Below are 20,733 nucleotides of genomic sequence, written 5' to 3'. Positions count from 1 at the left end.
TGGAATGGCATCACAGACTGTTGTGTTCGTACCCTCGTGCCCACATTTAGAAGGAGACTTTTAAATAGCTACATCTTGTAAAATGACTTTCCATTTGCTCTTGAGTCTACTTCCCAAGCCAACATTGCTAATTCTGCTTTTCATCCCAAAATGGCACTGAGAGCAGTTGTGCAGTTAGGTAATTTGGGGGAAAGGCATGACCTGTCCACTTGTCTCACATTATCTATCGGAGAGCAGGAAAAATCCTTAGAGAAATATCTATAGCAGAAGAATTTCTTTAAAGAGGAAACATTCTAAGATGAGCTGCTTCGGGAAAGAATCGGCGGAAAGTGAGGCGGGGGGACGGTGAGCACGGTTTAGCATTGTAGATAGGGATAGGAATAGAAATGAACATGGTTTCCACCAGTAGTCATTCAGAGAGGCCCCAATCCCCTATTCTCACATTCGGAAGCCCAGTGTTTGGTATATAGACCCAACCAGAATTTCTAGATTCTGTCTCTTCCCTTGGGGCTTCTTTCCCATTGCCTCATGGATATATTCTGCCTGTAACAATTTTGTACACCAAACCATTTTTTAGAGGTAAGGTGAGAATACTGAGTATAGGAAGATGCAGGTAGATAAAGGTGTAATTACTTAAACACATATAGGGCAAGACTTAGTGGTTTGGAGGCCTAGATTAAGATGCAGAGGAGCCTGTGAGGTTGATGATTATATTTCGGGGAGAGTTAATTGACGGAAGGTGAAGGCAGACAAAGAACCGCTGCTTACTGCCTTCTTGAATCCCAATCAGGAATTATGATTAAAGACGCGGCGAGACAACAGAGGGCTGATGAATTGGTGTCTCTTTTTTTTTTCTTTTTTGCCGTCATTCACACTTGATTGACTTCAACCTTTCAAGTGCAAAAGTCTCTCTTTTCCATTATTATTCATAGCCATCTGAGTTTTTCTAATTAAAGTGTATGAAAACAATTACTGATCCGTCGTACTGAGTGTGTTAGTGGGGATGTCTGCCTTACTGTAATGCGTATAAAAAGCCCACAGTTTTCTATAATGATGTGCAGCTGAGGTGTTAGATAATTTTATTCTTTTTTACTCTGTTGGGTTTTTTTTTATTTCTCATGATTTATTTTTCATAATTCCTAAAGATCCCAGGCAAGGACTGTTCCCGCAGCTAACAACCGAGCGGGAAGATTCTTTTTTCCTTTCTCTTTCTCCCCTTCTGCCCCCCAACCTCATCTCCCCCCCACCCCTCCCACACACACACCCTCCCCCCTGAGGCTGGTTACTATAAATTAATCGGTGACCTTTCACTTCTTGGATTCCCACTAGACTCACCAACCACAATGATTAGAAATGCTTTCTATTAAAAAGAAAATAGATGGAATGAGTTTGGCATCCTCAGCTCCATACCTACCGATTCAGCAACAGCAATATCAACCAGCTGCAGTTTGTAGCAGGCAAGCACTTTCTCTTAGTGGGGGCAGGTGTCCGCAATAGACGAAATGTTATATTGCACTCACCTGCACTGCACCTGCTCTTTGGTAAACAGAATAACCTTGGCCTTCAGTGTCTGTCACCCAGCGATCACACAGGTTGATCCCTCTGTCTCCGAATTGGCTGGCCTCGAATGCCCGTTCACAACATGTAGGGTTGCCTTTTCGATTCTCCAGATGTTCAGTATTTCAGATGTGGGGGAAGGATAGATTTAGACAGAGCTAGTATGGCAGTAGTTGTTTAGTGACTGTCTTCAATCCATGTATTATATCGTTTTGATTACTCTTTAATCAACAGGATAAGAGTGCTGGGCCCATCTAGGAAACTGTAGTGAAAAAACAGTTGAAACATTTCATTCCATTGTGAAATGTCATTTTCTTTGCTAAGAAGGCAGGGCAGCAGAGTAGACAGACTCCAATCGCTTCATTTATTTTGCCCAGTAACCAGTGATGCAGCCCATTTCTCAGGCTGCCCTCAAGGAGAAGAACATCACTTAATTGGCAAACCTTAATAATAAAACCACTCTATCTCTGTCTCTGCCTGTCTCTGTCTATCTCTTACGTATCCAATTCTGTTTTGTACCGGCAGGGTTTGGACTCGAGAACAGTTAACCGACTGGTTAGATCTGGGTTTTTGCTTCCTGAAATTGGGGTTTTTGAAGATGGGGGAGGTCTGACTGTGACATGAGAAGGCGTGATTCCTAAGTGAAAGCGAGAACGCATATCAAGTCCTTTTTCGGGGGGGGAGAAAAGTATCTGGCTCTATGAAGGGGAGCAGTTGAAAGTGTCCTAAGCCCCAGTGAGGAATTGTGGTTCTTTGAACTCTGATTGACCGGGTTGAGAAAGCGAGTCGTTTGGCAAAGGAAAATAATAAACTGTCTTTGAAAGCTGCCCAGGGTACTGAGGTCTTCCTCCTCTGGGTGCAACAGTGGCCGCTGGCTCACCCTGATATCTTGTTCCTTTGGTTGTCATCTTAGCAAAAAAAAAATCTGAATAGAGCCAAGTGAAAGTTCACTTTCTCTTGACCTGAGTGTGGAAGGTTGTCTTGCCAGAAAATCTGCCAACTTTTTCTCCTCGTCTCTGCCCTTTTTGGTTCACTGCTACTTCTTCTTCCACATTACTTCACTCTTTCTTTATCCCCCTCCTTTTCTTGCGTGAATACATTTTGAAAACAGTGCTACAATGCTCCTCGCTGCAAGATTACAGTGTACTTTACTAGGTATGATTTAATTAGAGCCCTTATTATGTTTTCAGCAGCTTAAGGTGGGCCTTTCAACTTATCTACCTAATTGGTTGCACAAGAAGTTTCACAGCCCATGACAAAACATTGTCAGTGATCAAAGTCAAAATTCTGCATGAAGGAAAAATATTAATAATAAGATTATTCTTCAAGTGTGCACTGCTAATTACGTCCAGAATGTAACCGTAGAAACACTTTTGACTGATGCAAGCTTTGTCTAATAAACACAAGTCTTCAGCGAGCTCTGAAAAGTGACACCTCGAGCTCAACGCTGGTGAAGGCTAATTTTGCTTATTAGAGAATCTTAAAACGTTTCTTCTTTGTTTGTTTTCCTCGCCTCCCCGTTTTCTGATCTTCACTTCTCCCCTTCGTCCTCCTCAGGTGACAACCCCCGAAATGATGATGCCCAGCAGCATGTTCCTTCCAGCGGCCGTTCCGGACCGAGACGGGAACTTAAACGCAGAAGAGGCAGGAAAACAGCCTGGTTAGTGTCTTCATTCGTAACCTCGGGAAACAAAAGGAGAACTGAACATCTGCAAGGGGAATTAGTGTGTTGGAGGCTCCTGGACCTTTTTTCCGTTCCCTGAGACACACGCTTTCAGAAGAAAAGAGGCCTTTATTTTTATCCGCTGGTGCCTGCTGCTCGCTCTGGCTTTGGCTTAATGACACTGGCATTTATTTGCGATTCATTTGTATAGTGAAAAGAAAATGAGAACAAATGGAATCCAGAACCTACTAGGCTCAGCCTGAAAATCAAGTTTGAAGGTGACTGGGTCACTAGTGGTTAGGAGTTATCCCTCACAGTCCAGTGGTCTAGATGGAGAGGGGTTTGAGTGTTGAGCCCTTCTAATGGACAGCCGTCCGTAGCCCAGGAAGCGCCACAAATAAACCATCACTGGCTCGGCAGAGAACAGTCCCCCTTGCCTTTTTGCCCCCTCCCACCCTCTCATTCTTTCAAATCATCTCTTTCGTGAGGGGTAGGAGCCCGTTTGTCAACTGACTTCTTGGGGGAAGCCTTTGCTGCTGATTTCATTGTGATGCCAGTTCTGTGAATGAATTAATACCATCAATTTACAAGATGGGATGCCATTCACTTTTTGTTAGCACAAAGTACACTCTAAACAATATTAACGTGCGAACGTTTAACTGGCTTAGATGACAGCCTGATGATCTAGTCTTAGCAGTGCCAGGAAGTTTCCTGAGTCGGCTCTGTCCTGGTGACCACATCAGCACGCTGAATGGGATCAGCCGAAGTTGAGAGCATTGGCAGATGCTATAGCCATTGTTAGCAGCTTGTTAGAGGCCCGAAGGCCCCGAGTGTCCTGTCCTTTGCCAGAGACGCTTCTGCAGCGTAGATACCCCCCTACCCCTTGAGACAACTGAAGGAAACCCCACTTCTGAGGAAAGAGTGTACCATGGGGAACGAGTAAAAACCCGTGTAAAATTGGATTTAGATTGTGAAGTGTGGTGAGGGACACTTAAAATCAGTCGGCCTTAAAGACTGTCGTCATCAGCACCGACATCGATGGTATTTGAGCGCTTACTGTGTGCGGAGCAGTCTACTAAGCGCTTGGGAGAGTTCAGTTCAATGGAGGTGGTAGAAACATTCCCTGCCCACAGCTGTCTAAATGCTTCCAGCTTATCTGGGGGAAGCGAGAGGTGAGCTATCTAACGTGATGAACTGAATAGAGCTACTAATACATTAAAGGAAAAATAAGTTTCCCCTCTAGACTGTAAGCTCGTTGTGGGCAGGGAATATGTCTGCCAACTCTGTTGTATTGCGCTCTCCCAAGCGTTTGATAGAGTGCTCTGCACACGGTAAGTGCTCGGTCAGTGCCACTGGTTGATAACTGATTGAGTAAATTATATAAATAAAAAAAACCTTGAAAAGTTCTCGATATCTTCCTTAGTACCACCTCTTTCCTGTCATTTTCAGAGACCTCTGAGGATCTGGGAAAGGGCCTTTTGCCATCTGAGACTGCAGAACACAGTGGAGATTTGAAGCCTGCTCCTGTTGACCAGAGTTCCACCAGAGAAGACTCTGGCTTTCTCTGCTGGAAGAAGGGCTGCAACCAGGTTTTTAAAACCTCTGCAGCCCTTCAGACGCACTTCAATGAGGTTCACGCCAAGAGGCCGCAGCTGCCGGTGTCTGATCGCCACGTATACAAGTACCGCTGCAATCAGTGCAGTCTGGCCTTCAAGACTATTGAGAAACTGCAGCTCCACTCTCAGTACCACGTCATCAGAGCAGCCACCATGTGTTGTCTCTGCCAGCGCAGCTTCCGAACATTTCAAGCTCTGAAAAAGCACCTCGAGACCAGCCACTTGGAATTGAGCGAGGCGGATATCCAGCAGCTGTATAGCGGGCTTCTGGTCAATGGGGACCTCCTGGCTATGGGTGACCCATCTCTGGCCGAAGATCACACCATCATTGTTGAGGAAGATAAGGAGGAAGAGAGTGACGTGGAGGATAAGCAGAGCCCAACAGGGAGTGATTCGGGGTCAGTGCAAGAAGATTCAGGCTCCGAGCCAAAGAGAGCTCTGCCGTTCAGGAAAGGGCCAAATTTCACCATGGAGAAGTTCCTCGATCCTTCCCGCCCTTACAAGTGTACGGTCTGCAAGGAGTCTTTCACCCAGAAGAACATTCTGCTGGTTCACTACAACTCAGTGTCCCACCTGCATAAGTTGAAGAGAGCCCTCCAGGAGTCCGCAACTGGTCAGCCGGAGCCCACCAGCAGCCCAGACAACAAGCCTTTTAAGTGCAACACCTGCAACGTAGCCTACAGCCAGAGTTCCACGCTGGAGATCCACATGAGGTCTGTGTTGCATCAAACCAAGGCCCGCGCAGCCAAGCTAGAGGCAGCAAGCGGCAGCGGCAACAGTAATGGAACTGGGAACGGCAGCGGCAACATCTCCCTGGGTTCTTCCACCCCGAGCCCGGTGAGCACGAGCAACAGTAATACCTTCCCCTCCACTAACGCAAGCAGCGGTGGGGCCGGGCCGAGCGCCAACTTACTGAGCCAGGTGGCGAGCGAAAGCGTGGGCATCCCTCCCCTTGGGAACCCGATGAGTGCTGGTGTCACCTCTCCTCCCGAGCCCAAGGAGGTCAACCGGAAGAAACTGGCAGACATGATCGCCTCCAGGCAGCAGCAGCAGCAGCAACAGCAGCAGCAGCAGCAGCAGCAAGCTCAGACACTAGCCCAGGCCCAGGCCCAAGTGCAGGCCCACTTGCAGCAAGAGCTGCAGCAGCAGGCAGCTCTCATCCAATCGCAGCTGTTCAACCCAGCCCTCCTCCCGCACTTCCCGATGACCACGGAGACCTTGCTCCAGCTTCAACAGCAGCAGCACCTTCTGTTTCCTTTCTACATCCCCAGTGCCGAGTTCCAGCTCAACCCAGAGGTGAGCTTGCCCGTCACTAGCGGAGCCCTGACGCTCACGGGGGCCACCGGGCCGAGTCTGTTGGAAGACCTGAAGGCTCAGGTTCAGATTCCCCAGCAGAGCCATCAGCAGTTACTCCAACAGCAGCCAAGCCAGCTCTCCCTGTCACAGTCTCACCCTGCTCTTCTTCAGCCCAGCCCGCACCCAGAGAAGAAAAACAAATTAATCATGAAGGACAAGGAGAAAGAGTCCCAGAGGGAACGGGAGAGTGTAGAGAGGGGAGAGTGCAACGCCATCTCCAAGGAGTCTCTGTCCGAAACCTTAAAGCCCAAAGATAAGAAAGAGTTTGCGCCCGGGGCTAGTTCCGAGCCCTCCATGCTCCCGCCGCGCATCGCCTCGGATGCCCGCGGGAACGCCACCAAGGCCCTGCTAGAGAATTTTGGCTTCGAGCTGGTCATTCAGTACAACGAGAACAAGCAGAAGGTGCAGAAGAAGAACGGGAAGAGCGAGCAGGGTGACAGCTTGGAAAAACTTGAATGTGACTCCTGCGGCAAGCTGTTCTCCAACATTCTGATTCTCAAGAGTCACCAGGAGCACGTACACCAACACTACTTCCCCTTTAAGCAGCTGGAGAGGTTTGCCAAACAGTACAGAGAGCACTATGACAAATTGTATCCCCTGCGGCCCCAGACCCCAGAGCCTCCACCACCTCCTCCTCCGCCGCCGCCCCCGCTCCCGGCAGCACCTCCTCAGCCGGCTTCTACGCCGACCATTCCCGCATCCGCCCCGCCTATCGCTTCTCCGACAATTGCACCAGCCCAGCCGTCCGTGCCACTCACCCAGCTCTCTATGCCAATGGAGCTGCCCATCTTTTCACCGCTTATGATGCAGACGATGCCCCTGCAAACCTTACCAGCTCAGTTGCCCCCCCAGCTCGGTCCCGTTGACCCCCTGCCCGCCGATTTGGCCCAGCTCTATCAGCATCAGCTGAACCCCAGCCTGCTCCAGCAGCAGAACAAGAGGCCACGCACGCGGATCACAGATGACCAGCTTCGAGTCCTTCGACAGTATTTCGACATTAACAATTCCCCCAGCGAAGAGCAGATTAAAGAGATGGCTGACAAGTCCGGGCTGCCGCAGAAGGTGATCAAGCACTGGTTCCGCAACACCCTGTTCAAAGAACGTCAGCGAAATAAAGACTCTCCCTACAACTTCAGCAATCCTCCCATCACCAGCCTGGAGGAACTGAAAATTGATTCGAGGCCGCCGTCTCCGGAGCCGCAGAAGCACGAGTACTGGGGAAGCAAGAGGTCGTCCAGGACCCGTTTCACTGATTACCAGCTGAGAGTCCTGCAGGACTTCTTCGATGCCAACGCGTACCCTAAGGACGACGAGTTTGAGCAACTTTCCAATTTACTAAATCTCCCTACCCGAGTCATAGTGGTGTGGTTCCAGAATGCCCGTCAGAAGGCAAGGAAGAACTATGAGAACCAGGGCGAAGGGAAAGACGGAGAAAGGCGGGAGCTGACGAACGACAGGTACATTCGAACGAGCAACTTGAACTACCAGTGCAAGAAATGTAGCTTGGTCTTTCAGCGCATTTTCGATCTCATTAAGCACCAGAAAAAGCTGTGTTACAAGGACGAGGACGAGGACGGGCAGGACGACAGCCAAAACGAAGATTCTATGGATGCCATGGAGCTGCTCACTCCCACCAGTTCATCCTGCAGCACCCCGATGCCCTCCCAGGCTTACAGTGCCCCAGCAGCTTCAGCTAACGCTCCCTCTTCGGCTTTCCTACAGCTCACGGCCGAGTCTGAGGAATCCCCCGCATTCAGTTCCAAAACAGAAGCGAGCGACGAAAAGCCAAAGCAGACTGAACCGCCAAGTGCGCAGCCAAACCAAACCCAAGAGAAGCAAGTGCAACCAAAGCAGGAGTCTCAGCAGCAGCAGCAGCAGCAGCAGCAGCTGCTCCCACCCCAGCCAGACCCGTCGGAACAGAAGATGAGCATAGCTCAGCAAAAGATCCCGCAGCTGTCCTCGCCCCCCGCGTTACAGCAGCCCCCGCCCCAGGTCCCCCCGCCCCCCTGCTCCTTGCCCCAGTCCAGCCCTAGCCCATCCCAGCTCTCCCACCTCTCCCTCAAGCCCCTCCACACATCCACCCCGCAGCAGTTGGCAAGCCTACCTCCTCAGTTAATCCCTTACCAGTGTGACCAGTGCAAACTGGCCTTTCCCTCCTTCGAGCATTGGCAGGAGCATCAGCAGCTCCACTTTCTGAGCGCGCAGAACCAGTTTATTCACCCCCAGTTTTTGGACCGGACCCTGGACATGCCTTTCATGCTCTTTGACCCTAGTAACCCACTTCTTGCAAGTCAGCTGCTATCTGGAGCGCTACCTCAGATTCCAGCAAGCTCTGCCACTTCTCCGTCCACTCCGACTTCTACCATGAATACCTTGAAGAGGAAGCTGGAGGAGAAGGCCAGCGCGAGCCCCGGGGAGAATGACAGTGGAACGGGAGGGGAAGAACCCCAGAGGGACAAGCGACTGAGGACGACTATTACTCCAGAACAGCTGGAAATCCTCTACCAAAAGTACCTGCTGGACTCCAACCCAACCCGGAAAATGTTGGATCACATCGCCCACGAAGTGGGCCTGAAGAAACGTGTGGTGCAGGTTTGGTTTCAGAACACCCGAGCGCGGGAGAGGAAAGGGCAGTTTCGGGCGGTTGGCCCTGCCCAGGCGCACAGGCGGTGCCCTTTCTGCAGAGCCCTCTTCAAAGCCAAAACTGCCCTGGAGGCTCACATTCGATCCCGTCACTGGCACGAGGCCAAGAGAGCCGGCTACAACCTGACGCTGTCTGCCATGCTGTTAGACTGCGACGGGGGCCTCCAGATGAAGGGAGACATCTTCGATGGCGCCAGCTTTTCCCACCTGCCGCCGAGCAGCAGCGACGGTCAAGGGGTTCCTCTTTCACCGGTGAGTAAAACCATGGAGCTGTCTCCCAGGACTTTGCTTAGCCCTTCCTCCATCAAGGTGGAAGGGATAGAAGACTTCGAGAGTCCCTCCATGTCCTCGGTTAATCTTAACTTCGACCAAACCAAGCTCGACAACGACGACTGCTCCTCCGTCAACACGGCAATCACGGACACCACAACCGGCGACGAGGGCAACGCGGACAACGACAGCGCCACGGGCATAGCGACCGAAACCAAGTCGTCGTCGGCGCCCAACGAAGGGCTGACTAAGGCCGCCATGATGGCCATGTCTGAGTATGACGATCGCTTGTCTTCTGGCTTGGTCAGCCCAGCGCCTAGCTTTTACAGCAAGGAATATGATAACGAAGGAACGGTGGACTACAGTGAGACGTCCAGCCTTGCGGACCCCTGCTCCCCCAGCCCTGGGGCGAGCGGTTCGGCGGGCAAGTCTGGAGACGGCGGGGAGAGGCCGGGGCAGAAACGTTTTCGCACTCAGATGACTAATCTTCAGCTGAAGGTCCTAAAGTCATGCTTTAACGACTACAGGACGCCAACCATGCTGGAGTGTGAGGTCCTGGGCAATGACATTGGACTGCCAAAGAGAGTTGTTCAGGTCTGGTTCCAGAATGCCAGGGCAAAAGAAAAGAAGTCCAAACTAAGCATGGCCAAGCATTTTGGTATAAACCAAACAAGTTACGAGGGACCCAAAACAGAGTGCACTTTGTGTGGCATCAAGTACAGCGCTCGGCTGTCTGTACGTGACCATATCTTTTCTCAGCAGCATATCTCCAAAGTTAAGGACACCATCGGAAGCCAGTTGGACAAGGAGAAGGAATACTTCGACCCTGCTACCGTTCGCCAGTTGATGGCTCAGCAAGAGTTGGACCGGATCAAAAAGGCCAATGAGGTGCTCGGTCTGGCGGCTCAACAGCAAGGCATGTTTGACAGTACCCCTCTTCAAGCTCTTAACCTTCCCACTGCATATCCAGCGCTCCAGGGCATTCCTCCGGTATTGCTCCCTGGCCTCAACAGTCCATCGTTGCCAGGTTTCACTCCATCCAACACAGGTGGGTTCCCGAACCGACAACCGTGACTCCGGACGAGCGTCTCCGGACTCTCGTCTATTGAGCCTGTTTCGTGAGGCCACTTGGCGGGGAACAACTTTTCCCCCCACCGCCGTTTCCTAATCATTTTTCCCTTGCCTGACATGAAAAAATGGGCCCTGCCAGTTTTCTTTTTCTAAGTTCTGGTGGATTCCCAAGATAGGGACCGTTACCTCCCTCTCAGAAGCAATTCAAAAAGGATTCTTTGGGGGCTCTGGGTGTTTGGAGCCACAGAGTTGCTACTTTTGCCTTAAGCACTTTCAGCTGTCTCCCGTTCACCGAATGACTCAAGTATGGGTGCTCTGGAGACGGTAGATCTCCCCCCGGCCCCCCGCCATTGGAAACTTGCTCCCAGAAACTGTTGGGGAGGTCAGAAAGTCTCACTCTCCCTTTATTTGTAACTTCTCAGAAATATCAGTTCTATTCAAGCACCGTGCTTACCTGGAAAGGCTGTCCACAAGTTCCACCAGCCAATGGTAGCTAACTTTACGAAGGGACAGGGCGATCTGCGAATCGAGTGTCCCCCCCACCACCACAATCACCGCCCCTCCTGCAGAGACTCCCGTTTTGCTTATCAGTGGTATTTATTGAGCACTTACTATGTGCGGAGCACTGTACTAAGCTCCCAGGAGAGTACAACACAGACTTGGTACGAGCCCACTACGAGCCAACAGTCTAGAGGGTGAGACAGACATTAATAGAAATAATACAAGTAATATGTAATTTGTAGATATGCACATAAGTGCTTTGGGGTTGAGGGTTGGGGGGAATAGATGACCAAAGGTCACAGATCCAAGTGCATAGATGACACAGAAGGGAGAGAGATCCAGAGAAAGGAGAGCTAAATCGGGAAATGCCTCTTGTAGATATGGCCTTAATAGTGCTTTGAAGGTAGGGAGAGTGGTGGTCTGGCATTTATGGAAGGAGAGGGGATTCCAGGACCCAAGGAGGATGAGAGAAAAGGAGTCCGTGACGAGATAGACGAGGGGCAGGCACAGTGAGGAAGCTGGCATGAGAGTAGTGAAGTGTGTGGGCTGGGTTATATACATCAGTGAGGTAAGGTGATTGAGTGCTTTAAAGCCAATAGAAAGGAGTTTCTGTTTGATGCAGAGGTGGATGGGCAATCGTCAGAGGTTCTTGAGGAGGGGGGAGACATGGTCTGAGCAGTTACTTTAGAAAAATGGTCTAAGTATAGACTGGAGTGGGGAAAGACAGGAGACAGGGAGGTCAGCGATGAGGCAGATGCAGTAGTTAAGGCAGGATCACTGAAGACTTCCAAAAGCATTCTGCATTAAGCCCAGCCCCCAAGCCTCATGTAGCTACGAAGTTTGTCTGCCATTTGAACAGACTTAGTCCACCACCATCTGATGTAATATACTGGGTAGGGTGCCCAATCTTCATAAAGAATTTCTGTGGTTGGTGCAGTAGAGAAATTTTCCCAAGTCCTCAGGATAGGACTCGCCTTTGCTTCAGTATCCCGACGTGCTCTTTTTAGGAATATGAAATTGCTATTTTGGGGGCCAGAGGTGGTCAGGGGAAGCCCCGAAACTCTATTCTCTTCTTGACTGGGATCCTCGTGAGAGACAGGGATGTGTTCTCCCTGGTTAACTTGTATCTATCCCAGCACTTAATACAGTGCTTGGCACATGGTAAGCACCTACCAAATACAATGATGATATAATAATAATAATGTTCTTATTGTTATGAGGTTTAAAGAAGCCTGAAGCAAATGAGACCAGGCTTGAAATGGTGTCCTTGGACTGCAGTGTTATGAACCTTTGGAACTGTGATTCCCTGCAGCCCATTGCGCTGTAAGAAACAGAAGCCACATAGGGGTCATTGTGGTATAAATCATTCTGTCTTTTTAATGACACTTTAACAAATGGGCATTTTTGCCCTAGATTTTCTCAGTGGCTCAAATTTGGAACAGATCAAGCCTGATGGAATGATCCCTGAGATGAGAAAATGACCCTCTTGGGTGGGACTGTTTGGAACAGGCAAAAGATGCCAAGAATTGTAGGGACTAAGTGGAAATGTGATGTTGAGGGAACGGCTTACTTTCTGACTACCAAACCCCTAGTGACGTACTGAGAGGAGTATTTCTAAAAGTCCCGTAGGTCTTGAGTGTCTCCAGTGAGCCTGACCCAGCAAACTCACACTGAAGTTACCATTAGGTTGGGCACCTTTATCGGTGGGTTCTCGGACAAGTCACCTGGCCTATTGGGGCCTTATGTTTTCCTTAATTGGACTAATAAGCTCTTCCCTGACCTACTTAGGAAGACTGTTGTACAGATGAAAGAGTATCTGGGAAAATGCTTTGAACCTTCCAAAGGAAACTAACTCGCTATGTAAATTTCAAGCTGTTAATAATCACAGTTCATCTGGATTTTTTATATTTAAAACCAAGTATCACAAGCACTTAGTACAGTATGCTGCATACAGTTAAGTGCTCAATAAGTTTGACTGAATAAAGGAGTTTGTTGAATGTGAATCATAACAATTCAAACTAAAATAAGACTATACATTTTACAACTGAGATTCATCCCATTAAAAAAACTAGCAATTACTACTTATGACATTCATTAACAAACCAAATAAAATCTTATAATTGCCTCCCAATGTTAAGACAGCCTTGCCTAATTTTAGGGTATTGGACCTCAGAGCATAACGTTATAATCTAAATCTGGGAATCTGTTAGAATGAGGAGAATGGTGATGGCTCACGGGAGATAATGCCAGAACTGATCGTGGGTACCGGTTGCCCAAAGAAGCACCAGACTGTTTGGGTTTTTTTGAGTCAGAAGGGGAAACTCCTTCAAGAAAAATTGAACTTTCCTAGTTGAGAGGGTTGCTTCAGTCGTGGCCACCGGAGTCCGTGGATCCTGGCAGGAGTGCTGAGTCTCATATCTGCCATGGGATGATGTTGAATTTAGGGTGGTCAGCAACTTGGGCTGTAGTTTGACGGTACGCAGCAGTGTGACCCCAAATTTGATCCAGAGAGGAAAAAAGTTCCCTTGCGTTCTGACATATTTTACCCAGGTGCAGATGCAGCCTTTCAAAATACCCTTTCACGGAGAGGCCTGGTACAGGCAGGAATGCTTCTTCGGCACTTCTATTTTTAGTCTGTTTCCCTCCTAATGTCTGGAGCAGCAGAAGAGCCAAGAGGTGCCTAGGTCCAATTTCCAACCATGAGGTGGGATCCAAGGATTGGTTAGCTTTTATTACCTTGGAGGGAGAGAGAAGCCCTGGCCAGAGTCTCGAAAGAGCAAAGTGAGGGGGTAACACTTTCTCAAGTCAAAAAGATCAGCCAAAAGAGTGGATTGGAAAAGTCCATGTTCCTGTAAATTCGTTGGCATCAAAATTCTATAGGGAAGTAAGGAATAGAAGATCGTTGTTGACTAGTTTCCTCTTTCCACCTGCTCCCCGATCTCCATCCTCTGCCCGAAAGCCAGAAAGCAGGTGAATATGAGGTGTGTAGCTTCCCAGAATTATCGAGGATCCCTACTCACTGTAAAAGCAGATTTCGGGGCCCTGGGATGAGGAAGGGGCAATTTTTTTCCCCCATTTCCATTACTGTTCTCTTATCCCATCTCCCCCCCACCCCCAACCACCAACCAGATCTTAGGAGTCACTACCCTCACCCTCCTGTACTCTGGAACATTTCTTCATTTTAGATCACTGGTGTAGGTAGCAGTGCAGGTTCACGCCCGTCCTTTTCCACTCCATCGACTGGACGCCTTCCCACTCTCTCCTCGGTCTCTTCTATGAGGTAGCTTCGTGTGGTCACGGTGTGCTGAATCAACACTGTTATGTGATCTCTCCATGAGACTACCATGGGCCTTCCCGAACAGAAGTACCAATTGAAAGGCATCAAGCTATGGGCCGGCAGACCAATCAGAGTGGTGGCCGCCAAGAAAAGAAATGAGATAGATGGGCTTATTTCACAGGGTTTATCACCAAGGAGAAAAGAGGGGAGTGGGAGTGTGCTAAGCTCTTGTAACCCCGGGCTTTCTGACCATCGAATCCTGGTCAAGGCACGTACCGCTTGAAATCTGTTGATATTAAATCCTCTGCCTGGGAGGCTCTGTGACGGATTCCCCCTTCTTTCGGCGGACCGGGGCCTGAGTCCCCAGGCTTCTCCTCCGCGTCTGTGCCGTGCCGCGTTTGACCCCTTTTTCTCGTCCATTCCTTTCAGCTTTAACTTCTCCGAAACCGAACCTGATGGGCCTGCCCAGCACAACGGTCCCTTCCCCCGGCCTCCCGACATCTGGATTACCAAATAAGCAGTCCTCAGCCTCACTGAGCTCCCCGACCCCAGCACAAGCTACCATGGCAATGGCCCCTCAACAACCACCCCAGCCCCAGCAGCAGCAGCAGCAGCAGCAACAGCAGCAGCCGCAGCAGCAGCAGCAGCAACTTCACTCTCAGCAGCAGCAGCAGCCGCCGCAGCAGCAGCAGCAGCAGCAGCAACGCAAGGACAAGGAGAACGAGAAGATTAAAGAGAAGGAAAAGGCGCATAAAGGGAAAGGGGAATCCCTGCCAGTACCCAAGAAGGAGAAGGGAGAGGCCCCTGCAGCGACACTTTCAGCCCCCTTACCCACGATGGAGTATGCGGTGGACCCTGCCCAGCTTCAGGCCCTGCAGGCGGCCTTGACTTCGGACCCAACTGCTTTGCTCACGAGCCAGTTCCTTCCGTATTTCGTACCCGGCTTTTCTCCTTACTACGCCCCCCAGATCCCCGGGGCCCTGCAAAGCGGGTACCTGCAGCCCATGTACGGCATGGAAGGCCTGTTCCCCTACAGTCCGGCTCTGTCACAGGCCCTGATGGGGTTGTCCCCCGGCTCCTTACTGCAGCAGTACCAGCAATACCAGCAGAGTTTGCAGGAGGCTTTACAGCAGCAGCAGCAGCAGCAGAGGCAACTTCAGCAGCAGAAAGTGCAGCAGCAGCAGCAACAGCAGCAGCAGCAGCAGCAGCCCAAAGCAAGCCAAACCCCAGTCCCCCCGGGGGCTGCTTCCCCAGACAAAGACCCTGCCAAAGAATCCCCCAAACAAGAAGAGCAGAAAAACGCACCCCGCGAGGTGTCCCCCCTCCTGCCGAAACCCCAAGAAGAGCCAGAAGCAGAAAGCAAAAGTGCGGACTCCCTCTCCGACCCCTTCATTGTTCCAAAGGTGCAGTACAAGTTGGTCTGCCGCAAGTGCCAGGCGGGCTTCAGCGACGAGGAGGCGGCCAGGAGCCACCTGAAGTCCCTCTGCTTCTTCGGCCAGCCTGTGGTGAACCTGCAAGAGATGGTGCTCCGCGTCCCCGGCGGCGGCGGCGGCTCGTACCACTGCCTGGCGTGCGAGAGCACCCTCTGTGGGGATGAAGCTCTGAGTCAACATCTCGAGTCAACCTTGCACAAACACAGAACAATCACGAGAGCAGCAAGAAACGCCAAAGAGCACCCTAGTTTATTACCTCACTCTGCCTGCTTCCCCGATCCTAGCACCGCATCTACCTCGCAGTCTGCCGCTCACTCAAACGACAGCCCCCCGCCCCCTTCGTCCTCCTCCTCCTCCTCAGCTTCCCCCCACGCCTCCAGAAAGTCTTGGCCTCAAGTGGTCTCGCGGGCTTCAGTTGGGAAGCCTTCTTCTTTTCCTCCTCTCTCCTCATCTTCAACGGTTACCTCAAGTTCATGCAGCACCTCAGGGGTTCAGCCCTCGATGCCAACAGACGACTATTCGGAGGAGTCTGACACGGATCTTAGCCAAAAGTCAGATGGACCGGCTAGCCCGGTGGAGGGGCCCAAAGACCCCAGCTGCCCTAAGGACAGTGGTCTAACTAGTGTAGGAATGGACACCTTCAGATTGTAAGCTTTGAAGATGAACAATAAAAAAAAAATGAATTTAAATAAATTAATAACAAACCAATTTCAAAAATAGACTAACTGCAATTCCAAAGCTTCTAACCAAAAAAAGAAAAAAAAAGAAAAAGTGTGGGTTGTTTTCCCATATAACTATCTATGCCGGTGGGTTTTACATTCTTTTCTTTTTTTCTTTGAATATGAAAAACCAACCCTGTTACATTTGTCCTTTTGAAGGTACTGTCGGTCTGGGAGACAGAAGTCCGTAGGGCCTCCTTATTGTCTTTGGAGCTTAACCCCCTGTATATTTGTCCTTTTTCAATAATGCCCCACATTGATAGCACAGCAGAGCCCGGCATGCACTGTATGGGAAAGCAGTCCACCTTGTTACAGTTTTAAATTTCTTGCTATCTTAGCATTCAGATACCAATGGCTTGCTAAAAGAAAAAAGAAATGTAATGTCTTTTTATTCTCAGGTCAATCGCTCACACTTTGTTCTGTTTTCAGAATCATTGTTTTATATATATATATATATAATTATATATATATTTTCTTTTGTTTTGTTCCAGAAAAAGATTTTTTTTTTTTGTTAATTTAAATATGGGCAGAAAGTATTCAAGAGAAAAACAATGTGAACTGCTTTAGCTTTCTGGGGATTTTAAGGATAGCTTTTCTGCTGAAGCCAATTTCAAGGGAAAAGTTAAGCACTCCCACTTTTCAGAAAAAAAAAAATAAAAAACACACAAAGAGTGTTGAGGACTTGTAGCTAAAAAAAAATAAGTTTTAAAAAAACTGACTTTCTGTATTTATGATAGATATGACCATTTTTGGTGTTGAGTAGATTGTTGCATTGGAAATGAACTGAAGCAGTATGGTAGATTTAAAAGAAAAAAACCTTTTGTGTACATTTAGCTTTTGTATGGTCCAGCTGACAGCTCCTCATTTGATGTTGTCTTGTTCATTCCTAGCAGATAGATTGCAATCCGTTGATTCGCCGAAGCTTTTCTCCCCTTTGTACCTTTATTCCTCGCCCCCGCCCCCCTCGCCCCTATCCTGTAATCTTCCACTTACGGTTGCTGCCGCCTTCATTTCTTAGAGGGCCGCTGCAAGGTTATTTTATAAAAACTAAAGAAAGAAGTTCAAAGGGTTTTTGGGGGTCAGTAGGGCCCTTGCAGAATATTTTTGGTTGGGGAGTTGAAACTTTTTAAGGCGTAAACATACTAGTTACCTATGTCTGTTACCCTCGTGCACTTATCTCTTTTCTTCTTTTGCTTCTTCTGGTTTTCCGTTTTTTCCTTCCTCCTCTCCTTGTTGGGTAGATGCTTCAAAGATTCTTTTCCTAAACTAAAGCATTTGTTTCTGTTTGTGTAATTGGGCTGCACTCTTTTCTTTTCAGACAAGTTATTGGTTAGGGTTTTTTTTTTCTCTCTCAGAAAAAGAAATTTCATGCTTTAAATAAAATCCAAAGACACGCCCTTTCACTGCTGGTGCAGAGAGAGGGGGGAAAGGGTTCTTGTTACTTGAGAATTTGTTTCTGATTTAAACAACAAGACTGAGTTTAAATAAAGGAAAGAGGAAAAAAAGAAAAAGATTCCCAGGTTGTTATCCGCACTGCTTCTGCAAAGCAGAGAGGCAACTAGTATTGAAAAGTCCACATACCAAAAGACATGTTTTTACTTCGGAGTTTTGTCCTTGTGTTAGGCAGTCTGAGCGGTGAGTGATCCAGAGGTGCAGCCAACAAAGAATCTGATAGCAATGTACAGAAAGCAAAAAAGAAACTGTTCATGAGGCACTTGTGTTTATGTTAATCTCTGTATTCCTGTAAAGACACACACACACACAACACACACAGCACACACACCCCACCCCACATCCTTCTCATCCTCTGCGGTCTGGACTTTGAAAGGAAACTTTGTGCTGCTAAAATGTAGATTTTTGGAGACAAATAGATGCTTTGCTGTTTCACTTTTGTAGCCAAACGTCAACAGAAACAATCTCCCCTTTCCCCTACAAGTGTGAAATCCTCCCTTCATCTTCCTCTTTATGTTTCAAAAGGGAACTTCGAAGACTGTGAATGCGGAGTTCCATGCTTCACCTTTCGGGCTTCTCTCCCCAGGGCCGAAGCCAGACATTGACTTTGCAGAAGACTGGAGCATTCCAAGATTTCCAAGATATGAAAAAATGGATTTCATTTTTTTTTTTTAGCCGGGACTGTTTTATTTTTATGAATTTTTGGTTTTAGTTAAATGAAAGAGTAGATCCTGAACTGTTGTACATATTTCTAACTAGGCTGATGCACAGTGCAAATTCCTTTTTAATTGTTTTTTAAGTAGAAAATACTAAAGAGTACCATCTAAATATTCATACCAGTATCCAGTTGTAGCATAAGGTGTCAAAAACAAATACACAAACCATTTGCTGTTTTAATGAACTGTTTTCTTTTAACAGAAGTTCTTGTATTTCTCCCTGTGTTTGAGATGAACATTTTTTAAATTCTAAAGTTGTACAGTTTTTTGTTTTCCATTATTTTATCTTGTTTGTAATTCTATGAAATATATATATATATATTTTTTGCCATTTAACTGTTGTATGTTACTCTATGTCTGTATCATATAGAAGAATTTTCTGTTTGTTTTTGTTTTGGGTTCTCTATGTGATACCAGTTAGCAATTTAACACTAGCTTTATCTGTCAAATTCTGCTAGGTCTCTTCAGAAAACTTTTTTTTTAACGATATTGCTTGGTAATAGTGCAATTTCTATTCCCTTCCCTCCCCTCAAATTTAACTCATTTCCTTGCTTTTTTTTTTTTCCTCTCTAAATATTCTTGAGATCTTCTCTGCTCTGCAATGGCACCTCCTCCCCTTGTGGGGCCCAGAGCAGGGGGCTGCGGGGGCTGGGTAGTTCCCAGCCCTGAGCCCGGGAGAACTGCCATTCTCTCTTCTGGTTATTGCAACTTGCAAGTAGCCAGACTGTTTTACTCGGGCAAGTTTGACTCCTGCCAGACAATTTTCCCCCAGCTCAGTGCAGTTCTGAGTCACGAAGGAAGTGTCTTCTCCCGAATCACAAACCCGCTCCCCGGGAGCCCAGGGAGGAATCTCTGTTCAGAAGCCTCCCAGAACTAGCATTAACAACCGTGAGAAAAGTCAGAAGGTGGTTGGGGGGGGGACGGGGGGGAGTGCATTGAGAACTTGCATCATACTTCTCTGCTTCCACCTAGCTGCCTGCAGCCAGTGGGATTTTCTTATTTTTGTGTTTTGAAAGCTGCAGAATCGTGCAGGATTGAAATCTAGGCACGGTCTCGGTCTTGACTGCAGTACAGGCCGCCCTCTCTCTTTGGGAAGCTGGTCCCTGTCTGCTGCCTAATAGGTGGCTGAGTGTGAGTGTTTCGATCTCTACTTTTTTTTTTTTAAGTAATCTGTTACCACTCCCGTTGACATTTTTCCTTTTCATCAAAAAGCATCCACGGCGCTGTTTGGTGCTCGATGCCCAGCAAGAGGAGAGAGGATGCTGGACTAGCAAGAACTATTCTTTCAACCTTCTGTAGCATCAAACAGGCCCACAGAGTTGGCATCTCTTCCCCCATCGCTCCCCCCCAACCCCCCGCCCCCGGCCCCACCAGACCCTCTCCTCCCCCCAAAAAGCAAGAAAAAGATTTCAAACACTTGGCAGGTTTGGGTTTATTTTTAAATTAAAAGCTATTTAAAGAGATGAATGTGGCCAAAGTTTTACACAATTAAAAATAAAGTAAAACAGATGGCATGTGTCAAAGAAACCTGAGCTTATCAGGCATGGCAGGAAGATTCAGGGGAGGGAGAGAGAGAGGGAGAGAGGGAGAAAGAGGCAGTAACACAGGCCAGTGCACTTGATGTTCATGGACATATATTTTTTTTAAATAAATTAAATTAAAACCTTTTAAATAGAAGCAGAAATTGGTTGGTTGGTTGGTTGGCGCTGAGATACTGCCCACTGTGAAACACAAAGCTTTGACTAGGTTTTTTGTTTACTTTCTTTGGGGGGCGGGGGAGGGGGGAGCAGGTTGGGTAGAACAGAAGGCGTAAAGGAACGTTACCCTGAGGTGAAGAGGTATATGAACAGCCTTTGCAATGTACAAAAAAATAGAGCAAGTGAAACCAAAAATGATGTTCTTGGTGTTTTTCTATAATGTAGTCTTGTTAGCTTTTTTGTTACTGTAACAATGCTGATCTCGAACTGTACCAAAATCCATGGAGACTAACAGAAACAGAAACCACATGGAACTTTCAAAACTTTAAAAAAAAATTTGTCACAAAAAAACTTTGTTGTCATAGTTAAGTTGATTGTAGATGGTAATTGAATATACTCCTTTGAAAATATTTCATCAAGTATGTTTCCTGCTCATTGTGATACATTAAAAAAAAATATGAGCAAAAGCTCTCGTCTCTGATGTCACCAGATATGTAAGTGTGCCTGTGTGCGTCTGTAGGCATGTACCTGCGTGAGGTTATTGGGAGTGTGGGCACATTTGTGCCGCTCGGAGCGTATGCCTGAATGAGCTTCTTGGACGTGTCTGTGGGAGAGAAGATATGCAGTTGTTCACCTGCTCATGTAAATTGTACTTGTAAATTGCCTCTCCCCAGCACTGACTCTTTTAATAATAATAATAATGGCATTTGTTAAGGGCTTACTATGTGTCAAGCACTGTTGTAAGCGCTGGGGTAGATACAA

At 48.0% G+C, this 20,733-nt stretch overlaps 1 protein-coding gene across 4 annotated transcripts in view; it reads left to right on the top strand.

Annotated features, from left to right (window-relative positions):
* The window catches only part of ZFHX3 (zinc finger homeobox 3), a 255,905-nt gene extending 235,466 nt beyond the window's left edge, over positions 1-20,439 (top strand). For all 4 annotated transcript variants that reach the window (XM_029075779.1, XM_029075781.2, XM_007672413.4 and 1 more), the window contains 3 exons: positions 3,115-3,217; positions 4,670-10,153; positions 14,384-20,439. In XM_029075779.1, the coding sequence (XP_028931612.1) occupies positions 3,115-3,217; positions 4,670-10,153; positions 14,384-16,038 (7,242 nt within the window). In that variant the 3' untranslated portion in view covers positions 16,039-20,439. The remainder of the gene's footprint in view (positions 1-3,114; positions 3,218-4,669; positions 10,154-14,383) is intronic.
* The last annotated feature ends 294 nt before the right edge of the window (positions 20,440-20,733 follow it).

Source organism: Ornithorhynchus anatinus, chromosome 11, assembly GCF_004115215.2.
Source record: "Ornithorhynchus anatinus isolate Pmale09 chromosome 11, mOrnAna1.pri.v4, whole genome shotgun sequence".
Classification (NCBI taxonomy): Eukaryota; Metazoa; Chordata; class Mammalia; order Monotremata; family Ornithorhynchidae; genus Ornithorhynchus; species Ornithorhynchus anatinus.
Note: the sequence above shows the minus strand (reverse complement) of the source record. Positions and strands in the feature narration are given on the sequence as shown.